Source organism: Oryx dammah, unplaced genomic scaffold, assembly GCF_014754425.2.
Source record: "Oryx dammah isolate SB20612 unplaced genomic scaffold, SCBI_Odam_1.1 HiC_scaffold_19, whole genome shotgun sequence".
Taxonomy (NCBI): domain Eukaryota; kingdom Metazoa; phylum Chordata; class Mammalia; order Artiodactyla; family Bovidae; genus Oryx; species Oryx dammah.
In genome coordinates, this window is record NW_024070203.1 from 37,255,800 (window position 1) to 37,277,956 (window position 22,157).

The window sequence follows — 22,157 nt, forward strand, 5'->3', positions numbered from 1 at the left end:
TGACTACAGACTCCATCCGCGTCACATCAGTTACACTAGAGCTGGGCTACAGTTATTTGCATTCCGCTCTTGGCTAGTCACACAGAGGCAGAGTCCAGTGCTTACTGATCTCTGTACCTGTCTCTGCCCCTGGAACACTCAGCCTAAGGCTCAGCACACAGTTGGGTGTTTAGTAAATGCTTTTCATTTCTAAAAATGAATTAAGTGTGCCTTATTAACAAAGCCTACAGCTTCTTTACAAGTGTATTCCAAAAGAAAAAAAAAAGTCTGCTTCTTAGGAGAGAATATCCTCATCTCATCCCTGCGCAAATATTTGTATAGGGACTGCATTAGAGCTACCTGAAAATAAGAAGTTACAATGGAAACAGTGACACAGCCTTAAGTGAGGCAACCCAAATAGGAATTACTTTAATACTTTTACTGCAATGTTCTCTGCTTGATAAAGTTCATTACCAGAATATCATCTTTAAAAGTGAAATGCATTCAGCTGAGCACTTTTTTTCATTTTGTAAATAGATTTTTCCTGCCTGAGCTCTCAGTATAAAGTACAAAATAGTCTTCTATAACATTAGAAAAATGTCACCCCATACATAAAGCTAAATTTTTAAAAATAGGTTTTCTTCTTCAGCCTTTTAAAGGTACAGCAGTATCTTCCCAGAGCCATAACCCTGTACTGCCTACTATTGTTGCTATTTAGCTGCTGAGTCCGGACTCTGCGACCCCATGGACTGTAGCCCATCAGGCTCCTCTGTCCATTGGATTTCCCAGGCAAGAAAACTGTTGTGCGTTGCCATTTCCTTCTCCAGGGGATTTTCCCAACCCAGGGATCAAACTTGTATCTCCTATATTAGCAGGTGGATTCTTTACCTCTGAGCCACAGTGGAACCCCACGGCCTTCAATACTAAAGGCTGAGTCATCAGCCTGCAATTTGACACTTTCTAAAATGTGTTGGGATAACACAACAAGCCTAGAATAAAGTTACATCCCCATGGGATATCCTATGGCTATAAAGTCACCATCTTTTCAACAGGACCCTACTTATTACTAGGGTTGTATTTAAAATGACCCTGGTACTAATCTTTTTCTCACCCATTCAAAATGACATAGAAAAGTAGGTAGGTGTTAAATTTACAACCCAAGTGCCAAATTTTCACATCACATCAAATGAAAAATTGTATATATAGCATATCCATTGCTGAGTGTTTTGTTTTTACTTTGAGTTCTTGATCAGTCTGGGGTGACTGTAGCCAGTTACCTCACACAGTAAGTTTGACTCTAAGGATTTCACATGTGTTAGATTTAGACAGCTAACTAAGATAAATAGTTCATCACCACTGTTACATCTTGGCAAAGAGGTGATAGCAGAAATGAAACTTTGACCTTTAAGTTCTCAGTCTAGGAGTTATTTTTCTAAGAACTGAACATTCACATATTCATTCATGTCATTTTACCATAAACACTGTATTCTTGCTCTTCTTAACCAAAATTCAGATACAGCTTCATGGTCCTTCCCCCTCTCAGATATACAGCCTTACTTCTCTTCCCTCCACTAACTACCCCCCAAATTTTTTCTTCTAAAGATTTCAAGTTAGAGAGAGGCAATTGACCTCAGTAAATTTTTCCGTCGGCTTACATTTTTTTTTTCTCTTTTCAAAGTACTCCTTAGGGAAAAAGAAAAAAGATAAACACACTTCATATAACAAGTGCCATAAGAAAAATATGTTCTGGCACTTTTCCCAACTTGTAACAGAAAAGAATTTACATCATCCAAGCATAAGTGCAAAGAGTAAAAGAAAGAAATCTCCAAATGGATTTCTGTTCCATTTTCAAACTCCAAGGCTAAGGGAACACAAGTGCTTCACTTCAGAAATGAATAACGAATGACTTCAGTACACATACACCTTTCTCTTTTTGGAGATATTGCACATAAAAGAGCATTTTTGGGGCATGGCTGACCTGCAGAGATGTGGAGCTAAGCAGAGTCATGAATTCACTCGCTCTGATATGCACACATGATACGCAATTAAAATCTCCATTCACATTCCTGCCGGGTTGTCAATCATGAGGAAAGTCTTTTTGACAACATTCAGCGAAGCGTACCAACTAACCGCTCAACAGGAACTTAAACAGTAACAGCTTTTGTTACTAGCAAGAACGATTTTCTTTTCTTTTTTTTTTTTTTAACCAAGATTGGGTTCAGTTTCTAAGAAATCATTATGCTCTGTATTTTATGGGTTTTCATTAAAAATGAAAATGTGTCAAGATTTTGTATAGCAAGCAACGTGATGTAATATCTAGAAAATAGGAGATACATAACAATTTCTAGCCTTTTCAACTGGGCGGGCGGGGGGGGGGATCTTTTAACTTTTCCTGTGTAGAACAATGAACAACGATCTTATAAAGCAGAGTTCTGGGAAGAGCTGTGACGTTTCTAATTCACTCTGAAGCTTTTTACTAGAATTTTCAAACTTTTCAAAGAGATCAGGTCTCTATCTCACTTGAAAAGTGACTGACCAGTTTATAAACCAATAGGAAAGTGACATTTTTTAAATCATAAGAAGAATATTTAGCATGTCAGAAATACTGCATGCATTAAAGCTTTCAATTTATAGCACCCCACAGAAAATATTATGCACATAAATTCTCTACAGATGAACCCAGAAGGTGCTCTGCTCATAACTTAGTTTCTGTTGAACATCTAATCAAAGACTGTGCCCTTCGTAATAGCACGTTAGTTTGCTTTAAAGTCATAAATCCATAAAAACAGGGCCCAGTAAAATTGAATACAGGATGCTTGTTAATCGGCTGCTGTGTCTGTTTTGAGCAACTAACCTTGGATTATAAATTTGAAACCAGTTAATACTATCAGATATTGAAATATTTGTCTTTTTACTTATCATGCCCTGTAACTGAGAGAGCAGATGCATTCTGACCATTAGCAGTCATGACAAATTGCCTTGCTAATGAACGTTACACACTGAAAGTGCCATAACTGATTAAACTACAATTTCCCACTACCAGAGAGAGAGAGAGAGAGAGAGAGTTGGGGACTCCAGCAGTGGGCAACTCTGATATTCTGCCAACAGGCCTTCAGGCCACTGTGTGATATTTTGAAAAACACTCTAAATTCCATATGAACAGATTCTAGAAGCCTATGTGTATACAACAGGTTTTTAAAGAACATTAGATAAAACAGCTTAGGTTGGAGCTGATGAGCCATGAAAAATGGATGCAGTTTAACTATTTGATATCTTTGCAAGTAGGTATTAAAGAATATTCTCTGGTGTGGGTTTGTTTTTTTTTCCTCTCTCTCTCCTTCCCTTTCCCCGCCCCCAAAACATCGCGTGTGCTTTGCATTTCACATAAAATCTTTCTTTTGTCAGTTCCTTTGTTGGTGCAAAATTGGCAGCAGTTCAAATTCAAAGTACTCCTATTCATTTACTGACCAATGTCATTCTAGTTCACATCAGCCAGCGAGCTAAGCTCTAAAAACATAAAAGACCTGCTTCACCACTGACGAATAATGTGTACATTTTTACAGAGCTTAAACCTTAATGCTTTCCCTGAAACTAACAATACAGTATATCTTATCATTCCTTTTTCACAAGCAAGCAGCTGCTGAAACGCTTGCCACTTCAAAATATCAATTGCTTGCCAGAATTTTCCTCCACACACCCTGTCAAACTCATGTATATTGTGCAACGAAAATGGTGCAGGACGGAAAGCTAGAAATTGTGTCAAATTCTGCTGTAAGGGTATGATGTGCAAAGAACAATGTATGACAACCGTAGAGACTACAAACAATGGCACTGGAGCCAGGGACTTCATAGATCACAACTGTGCCTGTACATATTTCATTGTAGGCATTATATATTTAAAGCATGACAAATGTATCGTCCTACATTATGTGCTACACAGAGGCTCCTCCCACAGATCGCCTTTCACGTTTCTCCTGGTGATGGAAACACAGTTGAGTTTCATTTCTTTTTCTTTTCTGAAAACATTTAAGGTTCTCAAGCCCTCAAGAAAGAAGACACTCTCACACACGCACACAAGGCTATCCAAATGAATAACAGAAAACAGAAGACAATAATACAAGATGAGAAAAGGAGATCTTGTTCACTTAACATTTTGGCTGCTGAGGACACAAAGGCAAGGATTATCTTAAACAGTAACCAAGGGGATCAAGAGAACTACACTATCACTATGCCTGTAAACTGTTGTCTGCCTAATTTTAATGCAGATAAGTGCTGGCTTATTGATTTGTGCGATTTTCTAGCAAAATGGAAATCCCACGTGAATACGTTCTTTGTGTGCAGAAAATATGGTTTAAGAAGCTTTTACTCTTATTGCTTCCCTATGCCAAAAGAACAATTAAGCAAATAATATTTCACTACTGGATCAGGTCTATAAACTAACACGGATTCCTGTCTGTTTAGACTTTAAATATCCCTTCTTGTTTTCTGATTCTGTTTACTTTAAAAGCTTCTGGTTATTGAAAAGTTGTTTTTCTTCCAAACGTCTCTTCAAATAACATGTAAAACCTGAAAACAGTCTCCCTTTGGAACACATTTACTTTATTATAAAAGGGTTCATGGCTCTAACAACCTCACACTAATTCAGTCAATGACTGCAGAAAGGGAAACATGTTTATGGGAGATTAGTATGAATCTATATTCATCTCCCCCACAACCCAGCTTAGGTTACAAAACCTTTATCACCCAATTAGCTTGGTGTGGAATTAACTAACTCCAAGTTAAGGAAAACTTCAGATCAGATACACTTTTAAGGTGTCAATAAATATTTTGGAGAGAGAATAGGTAGTTTAGGTGCTTAGGGGTGCTGACCTTTGCTGTGTTGATTAGTGGGACAATGCTACATTATTAACACACAGCAGCTGTACCTGAACTGTTGCCATGAATATAATAGCCTTTTATAACCATCAGGGGAGTGAGGTGGGAGGCCTTTATTAACCACTAGACATGATTAGCACATTATGTGAACTTTAGTAGGCAAATTATCTCTTATTGAAATATAATGTTGGTTATAACTAGCTGTAAACATGATTTTTAAAATTTCCCAGTGAACAACCCCAGGTTTTACTACCATTCAGTTCATTATTGGCCGGTAATCGATGAAAACAGGTTCTATTGGGGAATGTACTTATGGGAACTGAATCTCCAAAAGGCAGACCTTGTCACCAAAGGCTGACTTGAAAACTGTTTGGCATTCCAAGTTCAGGGATATTAGCATACATGCAAACTTTCTCTCTTTAATTAACTCAAACTGTTCATGAACTAGAAAAGCTGCTTTGGGATTTCTCTTCTTTATTTCTTTAATCAGTTCTTAAAAGATTAGTTTTGCAGTAAATTTTGGAGAGTTACCTTGAAAAATAACAGCATAATGTATTTCAAAAAGCTTAATTTGGAGAGAGAAAAAGATTATCCCATCAGCCTTAGTAACTGAACACCGTGCAGAGAGTCCATTATGAACAGTCTTTTATGCCCTGGCAGAAAGTCATTAACATAAAATAAATCATTAGCTTTGATATTAAGCTTCTACTATCTGCAGGTTTCTATGATTAATGTTCATGACTGCATCTGCCAAATAATAAAATATACTTTTTGTTGAAAGGTTATCCTGCCTCTTTATTATTAACATTTCTCTTTATACAATTGTTCCTGGCATTTTAGGTGAAGGCATATTGGTGTAGAAGGAAAGAGTTGGTTTTTTACAAGGGCTTGGAGATGCCAATGCATGTAACACTTTATCCATCATTTTTCAAATTAACCATTTAATTGAGTTAAAGGACTTAAGAATATCAGGTGGTGCACAGACATGCTTTCAGTGTAATTGGACAATCTTTAGATCCAGTTGGTCCATTGTTTAATTAATTTTGCACATTATATTGCCCATCTCCGGCCATATATCAGAGGAACAGAGTGAGGGGCAAGCTTAGTCCCCTGAAGTCAGGAACTACAAGAGGTCATTTACCTCTGAAGCAGGCATTCTCAACTTTATTTTATCTCCTTACCCTGCACCATAGACAACAGATTCCATCCTAACATCTCTCATTAGGTGCACTGACTTACAATGCAGAAAGCGAAAAAGACACTCCCTGGGGGCTTATCAATATCTGAGAGAGGGAGATTACAGGCTGTACAGACACACACCTCATTTTCCCCAATTCACCTCTGACCCGCTAGAAAGGTTATTCCTTTCGCTCCTTTCCTGAAAGAATCACTAATCTACGACTTTGGGAGAAAAAGTCATTCCACTAAGGTAGCAGAAATAGAAGAAATAGGCTGAGAATACAGTATTTTTCTAAGGTCTACCATGGCTTGAATTTTTGAACATCTTTTCTCACATGGTTTCAAAATAAGCTACCTCTGTGGACTCCTTGAGGCTCATAAGGGTGCTTTGATACAAACATAAGTTATTTCCTCTAGTGGATGTAGGCAAGATTGGGACACAGGTGGATGAAAGGTTTTTAGTTATCAGAACTTTTACCAGACATAGAACAGAGTCAGGCTTCTAAACAGAATGAGAAACAAGTAGAGGGAACCATATCCTTTCAGGGTTATATTTATTTTGCCTAGGGGGTAAGTCAACACAGATTCAAGAGCCCAGGTTTTATCTGAAATCTTCAACAAGTCTTTTCTTCAGAGAGGCCTAGGGTTTTCCTCAGAAAAGATCCAGTTCTTTAGTCTTATTAAGGTATAATTTGCCCAATTAAAGCCCTATCATGGTGAAAAACTGTCACATGTGAAATATGGCTAAGTTTCTTAAAAAGGAGTAGTAATGAGGCATTCCTGCTAGCTAGTATGATTGCCTTTGTTGTTGTACACTGATTCTGCCACTTATGGTAAACTATCAGGCATTTATGGGAAGAAATATATCCAGGACAATGTGAAACACAGTAAAACACATGCTCACTCAACACATACACACATACATGCGCGTGCGTGCGCGCATGCCAATTTCTCTACCAGGTAACTAACTTCCAGAGAGGGGCTCAAAGACCAATGAAAAAGTATTCCATGCAGCAACTGATAGTGTTATAACTGTGGATCAGATACATGTAACTTATAAGCCCACATAGTAACTCAAAACACTTTATATTTTCTTGGCCACTAGCAAAGCTTCTTATCAACCAACTATGGCACTAATTTATTTAGGAGTCCTTTCAAAACAGCTTCATAAAAGCACATAACTCAAGAATGAAAACCAATAAATACTTGGCTAAAGCTGAACCATTAAAAACTCCAAAGTGAAAAATGGACAAACAGAAAAGCATTGAGAGTGACATGGGTTTCATGACCTTTGTTAGCATTAAAATAAATCAGTGATGATGTTTCATAAATACAATGGAAATCTGAAGATAGATTTTAAAAGTTAGGCAAACTCTCACTGTAGATCAAATAAAGAGATCTGGGGAAATATTGGTATCTCTTGATAGAACAGAGGGTTTCTTTTTGGCATCACCCCTCCTCTGATCTTTTTGCTACATCCAGGCACAGAGCAATATAATGTTCTCATTTTCAAAATGAATGCTATAGGGAGGAACATGTTATAACCAGGAAAGACTCATTTCAGGTTAATGTGAATTCCATGTCTCAAAGTATTATGGAAGAACTGCTATAATTAACAGTATGTTGGCACTTCCATTATAAACCACATTTCTAAGCAGTTTATAACTCAACTGTTTTTAATGAGAAATTACTCTTTAGGATGAAACTTGGCATGCATGGTTTAAAACAAAAAAAATGCTCAACTTCATTAGGGTAGATGTAAACTGTAGCATCTTGGTGGGCTGCTTTCCTAGCAGGACAGTCCATTTAACACAATTCACTATCTACTGCTGGCCCTTGGAGACCACAGGCTATCTGATTCTGGGAAGTGCATCTTCAAAGAAAATGATTGATTGAATAATAGTTGTTCTTGGGTCTCCTCAGGGGCCTGGTCCCAGGATTCCCCTTGGATACCAAAATCTGAAGTTTCTCAAGTCCTTATATAAAGTGATACAGTATTTGCATGTAACCTACATACATCCTCTGTTACTTTAAACCATCTCTGGATTACTTATAATGCCTAATACAATGTAAATGCTATGCTAATAGCTGTAGGCACTATGTAAATGATATGTAAATAGTTGTTGCTGGTGCGCAGCAAATTCAAGTTTTGTTTTCTGAAACTTTCTGGGATTCTCCATACCGCCCCCACCCAAATATTTTCTGTCTGAAGTTGGTTGACTTGCCAATGCAGAACCTGCATATATGGAGAGTTGCGTACATGCATGCTCAGTTGTGTCTGACTCTTTGCGACCCCACAGACTGTCGCCCATCAGGCTCCTCCGTCCACAGGATTCTCCAGGCAAGATTATTGGAGTGGGTTGTCATTTCCTTCTCCAGGGGATCTTCCCAACCCAGGCATTGAAGCAGCATCTCCTACATTGCTGGTGGATTCTTTACCACTGCCCCACCTGGGAAGCCCATGGAAAGCTGATGTATATTAATAACATGAAAATGGAAATAAATAAGGAAAAAGAAACTATCTTTAAGATTGGTAAAAGTAAACATTGCCATGTTAAAATTTTGTTTAAATTCAGTTAAACAAGGCAGCTTTCATACATTCAGATGCTTCATTGGGAAGCTTCTTGCAGCCAAGATTATAACTATGTCTTTGGGGCCCACAGTATTTAATTATGGTGTATCACAATGTTGTTTTCTCCTAAAGATATACATGTTAGATTCTTATATTTGGCTATATACAACATAAGTTTTATCTTTAACAGTTGAGCCAATATTTTTAAAATGCAATTGTTCATAACAGTTCATCGAGTCATGCTAAGTACATTACTTTTCCTTGAAAAATATAAGTTAAATATTCTACCTTATGACTTCTCAGAAACCTTGAGATTCACCTTTGGATAAGCTAAGATGTAGGATGACAAGTTACCTAAAAGTGATTAGTTAAATAGGTTCTTCATTTCCAACTATTCCCATCTTAGTTATCTATGTACATTCTGATGAGAACACATAAACATGCCAACCCATATAATCACTATAAGTGTAACTACCTAACTTACTATGTGCAACTAAAGATCAGAAGATCATAGTCCCACTTTCATACTATTTTAGAGTCTAAATTAAGGTTTCTCACTGATAAGGGATATTCAAGGAGCTGATCCCAAGCTCTAGATACACTGTGCCTAAAATGTGCTGGAAGAAAGGAACAGTGAGAGCTTAGAAATACCCACCATGGCTTTCCTCTCAGGATCACATCTGTTTTCTTAGTCTATTATTCTATGACCCTAGGTCATCCACTCAGCTGGGGAAAAGGACAGCAGCCTACTTGTGGACCTAAGAAGTGGACCTGGGCCTACAGACTGGAAGTTTCCAATTTCTGTGCCCAAAAAAGGTCAAGTACTGGGAGAAGGATGGACTTGCTGACACGGCTACGATGGCAATGGTGACAATGAAGACAGGCACCAAAGGCAGCCAAGATGAACAGGATGGTGAGCCAAGGATCTGAGCAGAGGGCGTTCAGGTAAGAAAACATAGACCATCCACGTTCAGACCCAGACTGGGAAGGAGAAAAGCAGGGGAGGGGGAGTTGTTCCAGGATTGGGGGTGTTTGGGAAGCGGATGAGGAGGAGGGAGGGAGGAAGCACCAGACACAAAGACAGACCAGTTGCTGAGGGCAGGCTTCTGTCAAGATAGGAGGATCTCCAGTAGTTGAGAAATATCCCCAGGGTCTTTTTCAACTTTCTAGTAAGTTAGCAAAATGTTGGAAAGCACGAGAATAAGTCATTCTTCTTGGTAAGATTTCCTCTGTGCCCATTGCCCCAGTCCCCTAACCTATCCCTTTCTTGAATTTAGCCCATCACACACAAAAAGTATGACCACAAGATATAGCCCCACACACCACAACCAACATTGAGACCCATTCTGGTCCTAAGAAAACCACTGTTAACTTGGAACTTTCCCTGCTTCTTTCAGATTCAAGTGCCTTACATTTTTCTCCATTCTCAGTCCCTTGCAATCACATCACTTAAAAAAACAACAATAAGCAGCTGATGAGATAATATTTAAATATTAGTTTAGTTTTCCCAGCTAAGAGAAATATCAAAATGCTCCTTAATATCATCACGCAGTAATTTTAAAATAAATGGTAAAATGTGAGAATAGTAAATAATGTAAACTAAACTACTTAAAAAATAACATTATGAGCTCCAAAGCTCAAAACTAAAATTTTTGCATAGACATTTAAAATTGGAGTTTATGACACTGAGATATCCCACAAAATCAAGATATTAATAGCTACATTTGAGGTTTCAGTATGACATCTGACTTAGTGGCCAAAACCATATGATTGCTTAGCTCAAAGCTCTTACCTATAAATTTATTTAAAACATATTTAAAGACCTCAAAACTTACAAAAGATGCCAGCTTAATAAAACTCCCATGAGAGTTTTAATTACACTAATGATGTTCAAAGTATTGACTATGAATTTCCCAAAGTCCTAGAAGTTATGGGGGTAGGGAGGGAACTAATCAAGCATGATGCTCTAAATTGCTTATAATCCTCCCCCTCCCTCCTCTCTCCCCTCCTCCTCCTTTTTCTTACATTTATTAAAGCAGAAATAATGACTCCATCATAATGTGCTTGCAAATCCTGTATTTTAGGAAGGGTGAGTTTTGCCACATTAAAGAAAACACATAATACTCTAAACAGGAAAATAAGCTCGAAGGAGATTCTGCAGAGATGACAATGAATCTTGTTTTCTCAGAAGTCATCAAATGTCTAATGTTAGATCTGACATTTTAAGTCAGAGTTCATCACAAACAGGTTCTTCCTCCTATGTTTATGTGAAAAGATGATACATTTTCCCTCCTCATTTCAATGACAAAAATCCAATATTCCAAACGCCCATTATTTTTCACTCTGTATATAGCCAGTATTAAGCATGGGTTTGTGTTATGAACTTCCTTGTGTCTAAATCAGTCAAAGAAAGATTCAGGGCCTGATTCCACAAAAGCAACCGCTGAGAACAGTAAAGACCATTATTTCCTCTCCCACTGCTGGCAGAGGTCAGCATCCCTGTCATTAGCCATGTCATAACATAATTGTATTACTACTCCTTATGTGGGCAGATACTGAGCAATAACTGAACACATCACATCATTGCAGAAATGAAAAAGTGCCACTTCTTTGTCCCAATTTAGCATAAAATCAGTGAAAACAATCTTCAGAAATGACACTGCACCAGAAACTGAAAGGAACTGTTATTACTCTGTGGGTATATATTTAAACTAATGTTCTGACATCTTCAACTAGAACAAAAAAGAGGACTCTATTTTACTACTGAGCTCCAATTGGGAGTGCCTATAATCCAATTTCTTTTGGTAATATTCAGTTCAATTAAGGGGTACAATGTTACTTAAAATAACCTTCATTAGATGAAACTCCAGGATGGTACCCATCTCTCAATGTCTCAAACAAAGCCATGCTTTAAGTTGCCAGAGGTAAACAGTGTTACTTTGAGCCTACATGTTCCTGTCCAGTCTATGAGTTACACTGCTATTTCAAAGGCTGACCTATATACAGCAACATGCGATCCAGTTCTGGCTGTTTGTATAAGAAGAGACGCTTCGCACAGTTGCCATAACTAACATCGATGTATTGTTCTCACTTTTCTCTCCCAATGGGCTACGTGAAAATGGAGGCCACTTTGCATGATGATGTGCTCATAACCTAACGTGTTCTTGCAACAGGGCGATACTAAATAAAACTGTTTTCCAAAAAACTGCCCCTCCAGAGTTTATTAACTGAACAATATAAGTAGTGTTTTGGCAATCTATAGAGCAGCAGTGCTGGAGAATGTCAGCAAAGTAAAACAACCTCGTTTTAGTTTAGAAAAGCTCCAGGAAGAGGATATTCATTTTCTGGATTAGGGTCTCTCCTGACATTGAAAAAAATAATGTCACTGGAGAAAGTCTAGTCACAGTGTGTGGTGCTGAAGCACAGAAAGATACTGGTTCTGCTGGGATTTAGCACACTGACTTTAGTAAAGTGTAGACAGATTTCAAATAAAGACAATTAGTAATTTATGATCTTATCATCCTACTGAAAACAAATAGCCTGACAAAGTGACTGTTTCTTGTAATCAACTACACACTAGTGACACCTCTGAAAGAGACAAGGTTTACTTTGCAGTCTTCTCTCTTTGGGGGGAGTCAGAGCTAACTTGTTTTTACTAATGTAGATAAAGATTATTTCACCTCTTTCAAACTTCTGTCCACCTTTCAGATCCCGGCAAATCTACTTGAGTCACTGCAAAAATGAACACTGGCTGACTACACTGTAAGCAGCTCAAACTGTGGAACCGGACAGAAATTTTGTGCCAATGCTAATCACGGTGGAGTAGAAAACATTAGTGCCAGGGCTTTCTGGGGCCTAGCAAATCTACTCAGTACTCTAAATATAATCAAGAATGAGTGACAAATATAGTTGATAGACTGCTACCCAGAGAAGGGCAGGAGCAGACATCCTGAGGCAAACATTTCCATGAAGTCTCTTCCTACTATGAAAAGTGTATCTTATGACTGTGCATCTTTAAAAATCCATTATTCCCTGAATAAGTAAAATAGAAGACTTGCATCCAGTCTATAGAAAGGGTGGCTAATTTGCATTTAAAAAGAACAGTTTGCTCCCCGTACACCGGGTGACTTAAAAGGAACTTCAATAAGCTAGTAAAAAAAAATTCTGAAGACTTTCTAAATTAATTTATTCAATGCATAGTACAACCCACTAAAATTATTTAAAGCACTTAATTGGAAAATGATTTAATATATTGGACCAATTCTTGATTTTCCAAAGCATTTAACTTTCAAATTAAATCTGACCCTCCTATCAGTAGAATGACGAGTAAAATGTGTATCTAAGACATTATAAAACCACAGATAAACTTAATAAGATTTGTCCAGTTTCAGTGACAAAATGTTTCTGACCTTTTGGTTCCAATTTCTATTGCGGAATAGGTCTTTGCTATCAAGAATGCTGCTCCTTTTCTATTATTTTTTAGTAGTCCTTTTATATGCAAAAATAAAATGTTACATACACAAAACACCTCCTTATTAAGGCAAACCAGACTTTAAAGTAAAAGAGCTATGTTACCAACAAATAATGAAACTTCATCACAGAAACTTCTCTGGTCAAAGTTCCCTTACCCTCCAACTTGTCCCTAGCTACAGAGCTGCTTCCTGCGGGATGAAAAGCCCTTCTACCTTGCCCAAGACTAGATACCTCTGGTTTCTAACTTGCCTAGACATCATCAACACACGCACGTTGGTCTTACACACTGTACACAGGGCATCAGGGAACTTCTCCACGGGATGATATAACTCACAGCTCTGTGGGGTGTGTGTCTGGAGGGTGTCTGGAGAGTGTGTGTGTGTGTGTGTGTGTGTGTCTGTGTGTGTGTGTCTGTGTGTGCGCGCGCGCGCGCCTGGATTGACCAAGACTCGGAGTTGCGAGTCTGCAGCGTGCTGGGGCCCGGGGGCTGAGGTTGAAACGCGCTAAATACCTCCGGATCACGTAAAATAGCTGCTTGATGATAACTCGCCACCGGGCAAATGTTACCAGTCCCAACGCTCTATCCAGTGGAATTCACCGAGGGGCCGACACGGAATTGCTGGCAGAGGCACGGTGTCCACCGAGCGGGAGCTGGGCGTCTAAACCGCTCGCCCAGAGTCTCAGAGAACTCAATTCTCCCCGCCACGTTTCACCGGGCGAGACTGCTTAGACTTGTCCAAAAAGCCCGAGGCGAGGACAGCCGTGGCCCTGCGGCTGCTCTCGGACCTGGTCCCCCACGCGTCCTCCTTCCGGGAGGTGAGAGTTCGGGAAAGCTTAGGAGTCGCCCCCTTCCTATGTACCCACAGACTGTTCCATCCTTGGGACAAGCGGAGCTCCGCAGAAACCCCGCTCACCCTCCCGGCCAGCTTCGCCCCGGGCCCCCGGGGCCTGGGCACCTGAGGTCCCCGGGCTTCGGGTACAGTCCAGTCCGGGACCTGCTCGCGTCCCGCGGCGAGTGCTGCTGCTCCGAACGTGAACGCGGCGCGCCCGCCCAGTTCCTAACAAACTCGCGGTTTCTGCGCGCACCTCCGGGCGGGAGCTGTCCCCGGGACCCGGCGCTCCCGCGGCACCCCGGCCTGCAGACCCGAGCCCGGACACTGGGCTCTGCCGCCGATCGGCTTCGGGAAAACAAAAGAGTTGAGGAGCGCCGTTCCCTGGCGGGGGGCGTCTCCGGGTCCCCGGCACCCCGACTCCCAGCGGCTCCCCTGGCAACTAATCCCGGGCCGGGAAGCGGTGCCACGAGACCCCGCAGCCCACACAGGAGCGAAGGAGGGAGAAGGGGAAACGAGAAAATCAACGGTATTCTCTCTCCGCCTGCCTTCCGGGACCCCAGACACACCCCCCAAAGTATTCTGCGGTTCTTTCTTAATTTTTTTTTTCCCCCAGCGCCCGCGGCAACCCTAGGCAGGGCTACTGAGTCGCGATCAGCGGGAAGGCAACGATGGAGCAAAGCGCGTCACTTTCCGCACCATCGCGGAGCAGGGCAAAGCCGGGAGCTGCTCCGCAAAACTGACTCCCCGAGCGCATGCCCCGGCAGCCGCGGGGCTGCGAGCCGAGCGCGCCCGGGAGACCGGCCTCCGCGGCCGGCCGGCGGGCCTGCCGCCGCCCCCCTCCCGGGACCGAGCAGCCAGAACGCGGCAGAAACAAAAGCAGAGCGTTCACCTTGTTGCAATAGTAGGGGTCCAGGCAGGGAGAGGGTCCCAAACAGGGCGCGTCGGGCGCAGCGGCGGGCTGGGCTGGAGGTGGATAAAATCTTACGTCCATTTCACTCTCACATCAAGCAAACTCCTTTTCTGTGCCTTAAAAAAAAAAAGTGTCCAGCAAAACAAGCTTAGACGGAACAGAGAGAGGTGTCTGGACTCAGGAGTAAAAGAAACACCTTCCTTCCCTCACATCCGTTTGTGGTTTGTTTAAGAAGAAGAGGAGAAAAAAAAAAAAAGAAAGAAAGAAAAAAAAAAAAAAGAGGGGGGAAAAGCGCTCAACTCTCCCCCAAGCCGCGGCGCGCACCCGTCGGCGCCGAGCGCGCAGCCCGCTCCGCCGCCGGGCAGGTAACTTCATGCGCTCATTGTCCCCCCGCCCGCGCCCCCCTCCCCGCCTCCCGCGCCCCTCGCCGCCCGGCACACGCGCTCGGGCTCTAGGTCCTGGGCGTTTTATTGAAGTATCTGAGTTGCTCTGCTTGGAGTTTATTTTCTCCACCTTGGAGGTCTGGAATGGGGTGGGGAGGACCGGAGAGGGGGACAGGGCGGTGTGTGTGTGTGTGTGTGTGTGTGTGTGTGTGTGTGGTGTGTAGAGGGGGGCGGTGAGCGCCCCGGGCCCGGTGGGGTGGGGTGCGCGGCGGGACGCGGGTTGCTGGCGGCCCAATGGCGAACGCTCGGAGCCGGGGGCCGGGGGCCGGGGGCCGGAGGAGGGTGGAGCGGAGAAGGACCAGGAGAGCGCTTCTGGGCCCCGGGAAGCCTCCGCTGCGCCCGGGCCGCGCTCTCCTGGCCGCGGCGCGACGCACACAAAGGGGCAGGCGAGCCCGAGCCCGAGGCGGCCACGGGGCCCGGCGGGGAGCACGCAGCCAGGGGGCGCTCTGGCCCATCCCGCTCCGCGGCCCCGCCCCCGGCCCCGCCCCGCTCCCGCCGCTCCCGCTGCGGCCGTCCCCACCTCTCTCTGGCGCCCAGCACCTCTAGCCGCGCGGCCATCCCCACCCGGCGTTCACTCCCCACCCCAGTTCCCGCTCTTGGGTGGAGGTGACTGCTCCTGCCTGCACCACTGTGAGGGCCGGGAACCCTCGGGGAGCGCCAACCCTCTGCGCGCTCTAACTGGTCTTCTGTCCCAGGGACCCCGAGGGAAGGCAGGATGGATGGGCTGTAAGAGTCTCCGTTCTCTTGCTGGTTCCTGCCTCCAGCCCTCACCTTCCCCTGGTCTCTGTCCTCCTGGAGGGTTAGCGAAGGCTTAGGCTGCGTTGTTGTTGTTGATGTTCAGTCGCTCAGTCGTGTCTGCCTCTTTGCCACCCCGTGGTCTGCAGCAGGCCAGGCTTCCTTGTCCATCACCAAACTCCCAGAGCTTGCTCAAACTCTTGTCAGTTGAGTCAGAGATGCCCATCTCCTCCTCTATCCTCTATTTCTCCTTCTGCCTTCAATCTTTCCCAGCGTCAGGGTCTTTTCCAATGAACTGGCTCTTAGCATCGGGTAGCCAAAGTATTGGAGTTTCAGCTTCAGCATCAGTCCTTCCAATAAATATTCAGGGTTGATTTCCTTTAGGATTGACTAGTTTGATCTCCTTTCGGTCCAAGGGACACAAGATCTTCTCCAACACCACAGCTTGAAAGCATCAATTCTTAAGCACTCAGCCTTCTTTATGGTCTAAGTCTCACATCCATACATGACTACTGGAAAAACCTCAGCTTTAACTCTACGGACCTTTGTTGGCAAAGTGATGTCTCTGCTTTTTAATATGTTGTGTTGGTTTGTCTGAGGACAGTATAAGGAAGGATAAAATGAACATCCCTTGAGGTCTATACATGGCTCCTTTAGGAACATTTTGTTAGGCATTGCTTTATATTTCTTACATCATTTTCATCTTAAGTCATTGTTTTCTTTCTTCCCTCATCATTTTTTAAGTGGCAAGAATACAGCTTCCTCTCTACCGCCAGATTAACACGGTGTGAATTGGTGTAGGGAGAGAGAACTGTAAGATAAAAGAATTTTTCTCTACTGGATCTGGAAGAACCTCTGTGTTTCCAGATCCTTCAAGGAGTGATTGATCAGTCATATGTGATGATGTCTCCATAAAAATCCTAAAGATCAGGGTTCAGAGAGCTTCCAAAGTGGTGAACAGTAGAGGTGCTGGCCTCTCTCATACCTTGCCCTCTGTAGCTCTTCCATCTATTTGTTCCTCTGTGTCCTTTATTATACCCTTATATAATCAAGTGATAGACAGTAAGCCAACATTTTCCTGAGTTCTGTGAGCCACTCCAGAAAAGGAATCAGCCCCAAGGAGAGGCCATAGGAACCTCTGATTTATAACTGATTGGTCACAGTCGGTCCAGTAGCTCAAGACTGCATTCACAACGCAGGGGACCTGATTTCCATCGCTGGTCAGGGAACTGGATCCCACATTCCACAACAAAGATCAACGATCCTGTGTACTGTAACTGAGACCTGGTACAGTGAAATAAATAATTTTTTTTTAAAAAGTGTTATGTGCCTGCCTGGATAAAGGGGGAGGGGATTGGGGGAGAAAGGATACATATATATGTATGGCTGAGTCCCTTAGCTGTTCACCTGCAGCTACGGAAACATTGTTAATCAGCTGTACTCCAATACAAAGTAAAAGTTTGAAGTTTGAAAAAAAGAAGGAGAAGCACAACTAACAACCTAGACTTGCAACTGGAAGTGTGTATGTCTTGGTGGGGGGGATGTTGGGGGGGCAGTCTTGTGGGACTGAGCCCTTATCCTGTGGGTTCTGATGTTATCTCCAAGTACATAATGGCAGAATTGAGTCCAATTGTAGGACACCCAGCTGGTGTTACAAAATTGCTTGATGTGGAGAAAACCCACACGTCTGGCGTCACAAGTGTTGAATGTCTAGTAGTGTAAGAGCAAAGGAGAAAGACAGGAAGCAGACCAAGTTTTTCCCAACTCAGGTGCGAATTTGAGCTGTTGGCAAAAAAAATTTTAAGTTCTTAACTCTAATCACTCATATATAGAGAGTAGACCAGGAGTGTCATCTTCGTGCAATCTGAAAAAATACTCTCTTGATAATGCTCCACCCAGGACCGGTCATGATCATGTCCCAAATGGGTGGGTGCACTTCCACCAAGAAAAACTTGGGGAAATTTGAAAAGCAAGACCTCTGAGTAAATCTTATTGATTTGAAAGATAAAATAGTAGAGGATCATTATAACTTTTGAAAGAAAACCTTTTTATTTTATATTGGAGTTTAGCCAATTAATAATGTTGTAATAGTTTCAGGTGGACAGTAAAGGGACTCAGCTATACATATACATGTATCCAATCTCCCCCAAATTCCGGCCCAGTCATTACATTACTTTTCAATTTCTGCGGCATTTAACTCTATGTCATGGCTTTTTGTTGTTGTTAGTCGCTAAGTCATATCTTGACACTTTTGTGACCCCATGGACTGTAGCCTGCTGGGCCTCTCTGTCCATGGGATTTCCCAAGCAAGAATACTGGACTGGGTTACCATTTCCTTCTCCAGTGGATCTTCCTGACCCAGGGATCAAACTCCTACATAGTCTCCTACATTAGCAGCAGATTCTTTGCCACTGAGCTTCCAGCGAGGCACTCATTTATTTGTCCGTTTATTCATACATGTGTACATTCTGTATCAAAGGTTTATGAGCTGGGGAGAAAGCACTATGCTGTATGTTGTGTATAGGTTAACATATAAAAACAAATTACTTTAAAACACTTTCTTCTTTAAATGACTTTAGAATCTTACAGTGTTTCCAGCACTGTCTGTTCAGTGAAATAACCTTAGAAGCTTCAAAAAATGCTTGTGCCTGGGATCCTCCTGCAAAGAATCTGATTCAGTTCATTTGGGATAGGGCCTCGGCATAGGACTTTTTAAAAGCTCTCAACTTTTGAAAAGATTGAGGCCAATTGGTCTAGAAGGAAAGATAAGATGGGCAGAGAGGGAATGTTAAATATTTTAGTAAATAAAATTGACTGGCTGCATTTTTCTTAGGGTTGAAAATCACAAGGGGACATAGGGGACCCTGACTCCCAGGATCCCATCACCTGCACTGCCTTTCAGAGACTGTGGCAACAAAACATGAATGAATTGTTGTATAGTTCAGACTACAATTTGGTTATCTGAACTAGGAATTTTACATACCTCATTACCAGAAAATAGGCTTCCCAGTGGCTCAGTGATAAAGAATCCACCTGTGATGCAGGAGACGTGGGTTTGATCCCTGGGTTGGGAAGATCCCCTGGAGAAGGAAATGGCAACCCACTCCAGTATTTTTGCCTGGGAAATCACATTGGACAGAGAAGCCTGGCAGGCTACAGTCCATGGTGTCACGAAAGATTCAGACATGACTGAGCAACTGAGCCTGTGCACCAGAAAATATGTGTCTATAAGCAAAACATCTCCCCACTAGAATTGATGTAATAACATGGATAGCTGCAGTTTATAAAATGCCTCCTCTATCGTAGACCTGGTCCTCATTTTTATACATTTAACTTCACTGTCTCATTTAGTTTTACAAATGACATTGGAAACCCTAACCAGTAATTACAAACCATACTTAGCATTTGATTTGGTTCTCTAAACATTACCCATCATCATTTTAATTATGGTTTCATACATTGTAATGTTTTCAAATTTGCAGTTGCTTTCCTTGACCACATTTTATGTTTACTGATTCTTTGTACTATGCTAAGTCCTAAATCTTGAAGTAATATCTCCAAATTACACACAAGATGTGTTACTTTAGGGAAAATATCCCCTAGAAAGTTAATCCTATCCATGATATATTAGAGTTTTATTAGAAATTATTCAACAACAAAATGGTACTTCCTGAGGGACATTTTTTGTTAGTTTGGGGAGTTAGTTTTTCTTTCAGGAAGATCCCCTGGAGATGGAAATGGCAAACCACTCCAGTATTCTTGCCTGGGAAATCCCATGGACAGAGGAGCCTGGCAGGCTATAGTCCACCACAGGGTCGCAAGAGAGTCAGACGTGACTTAGCAACTAAACAACAACCACCACCACAACAGACTATCTCTATAGATCGACTATGAAAATCATCTTGTAGGAATTCATTTTGAAATACCAAATTTTAAAGCTAAAATGGAAGTATGCCATACTTTATAACCGAATTAATATTCAGTCTTTCACTGGCCTCTTATGTAAGGGTGAGTTTTCCAGCAAAGCTAATGCCTCAATCTCTCCTATAGAAGAAAATCCTCATTTTTTAAAAAGACCATTCGTTTGAACCTCATTGGGCCACCTTCTATTTTAACCTATCTCATTATGCACGCATATATAGATTGACCTTTCTAACAAGGTTATGGGGTGAAATAGCTATGCTTGTCTCCTTAGAACCTAACCAACCCTGAATCCTACATGTTTTCAAGTTTCAAAAAATATCATTAAGGGTTTTGTTGGGAAAGGTTTACATTTTCTCAACTTGCCAGTTAGAATTTAGTGTTGTCCAGAGTCATTCACTATTTTTCTAAAGTAATTTAAATGTAAACTAGGCTGATATGCAATACGTAATATAATGCCACAAGAGAACACAAAGTACTAAAGTTTATTTCCTGGGGAGACTAGTGAGAAATGACTAGACTGGAAGCCTTTCAACCAGAAAATAAAGGATTTTGGAATGATGAGGAAAGTTTGAAGGAAATGATAGAGGGTCCACAGATACCTCACATGGTACTCAATGACTCATAAAATGCAGTATTTTTTACATAATATGGGAAGTGCGCCATGCTTGTACATCTCTCCATTGAGTCTGGTACAGTACTTTGATCTTCAACAATATACAACATTTGTGACATAATAGCCATAATAGGGCTATTCAGCTATTTCACACGGCAATAATCCAGTCCTCTCTCATCAGGATAAACTGTGAGGACAAATCCTTTCAAAATCAGAATTAGTTCCTTGTAGAAGAGGGAGGCTACAATTATCCTTTAAATAGGAGCAGCTGCAACATGGTATCGGCCCGGAGCGTGGCAGTGAAGTGTTTTTCCAATGCAATTAAATGGATTTTTTTTTTTTAATGCAAACTAATGTTCTATAAAAAGTCAACTGTAAGGTGAGTAGGTGTGGAACTGCTGAGATGAAAGGAACAAGCATGTTGCTACCTGAGTTAATATCACTATCTCGGTAAGTGATATTTTGCTGCAAACGAATTATCAAGGCTCCTACTTTCCCATGAAGTGGGCCCACATGGGGACCAGAGTAACACAAAGGAAAGATAATTCTGGTTCACTTGTACACTGCTGCTGCTGCTGCTGCTAAGTCGCTTCAGTCGTGTCCGACTCTGTGCAACCCCATAGACGAGAGCCCACCAGGCTCTGCCATCCCTGGGATTCTCCAGGCAAGAACACTGGAGTGGGTTGCCATTTCCTTCTCCAATTCACTTGTACACTCTGTGTCTTATTTTGAAATGTGTTCCAAGCAACATTTTGTTATTGTTGCTTTTCCAAAATATATGATGAGTCAACATCAACATTTTGATTTAAACAAGAAAGGGAGCCCTTGGATAGAAAAATATAAATATAGGACTTAATGCTAGCCAGTGGCTACCTCCATGGCAAGACAAAGAGGGAAGGGCACTTCAGTTTTGATCATAAAGATAATTAAAGGATTGGAAAATAAGATCTTTAAGCAAGATGAAAGGACCAGAGAGGGTAATATTGAGGGGCAATGTAATATTTTCAAATTGTGTATCTTAAGAGTTCTTTCAGAACCTCCACTGGAGATATGACATGAGGAATTGTATGTAATTCTAGAACAGTGAGCATTTCATCTCACATGAAAAAAATTTCCCCCAGTGATCCTGAATGTACTGCCAAAAGAGAGTATGAGCTCTCCTTAGGACTGATTTTAAAATCTTAGTACCCAATGAATACTTGTCAAGTCACCCAAACATCTCCTGACACCCCTCCTCTTCTTGAAATGTTCCTTCTTTATAGAAGACCCAGTGGGCAGAGGGTTTGAACTTAGCTCTAATTATCTGAAGGGTTTCCGTGCTCATAAATTTTAGATAGGATAAAGTTCAGCCAGACAATGAACCAAGATGTCTCCCGTGGCTCTTTGAAATCTGAAAAATGCTTTCTTTAATGTTAGTTCTCGTCCCTGAGTATTGTCAAGGACATTGGTCACAAAGGAAAATAGAAACATCTGATTTTGTAGGCAAAATTTAAGATGTGATGTAAAACTAGGCATTACAATCTTTAATATACTTTTAGAAGTTTACTTTTTTTAAAAGAACACTCTCACATAAGAGAGATGGTCTTTTAAAATGATCCCTGCGCCAAAGATGAGAGAAAAG

General features: G+C 41.7%; 1 protein-coding gene across 1 annotated transcript in view; it reads right to left on the bottom strand.

Moving 5' to 3' along the window:
- The window catches only part of TOX (thymocyte selection associated high mobility group box), a 305,616-nt gene extending 290,444 nt beyond the window's left edge, over nt 1-15,172 (bottom strand). The window contains exon 1 of the mRNA XM_040261270.1: nt 14,801-15,172. Within this exon, the coding sequence (XP_040117204.1) occupies nt 14,801-14,902 (102 nt within the window). The 5' untranslated portion in view covers nt 14,903-15,172. The remainder of the gene's footprint in view (nt 1-14,800) is intronic.
- Nucleotides 15,173-22,157: the final 6,985 nt, after the last annotated feature.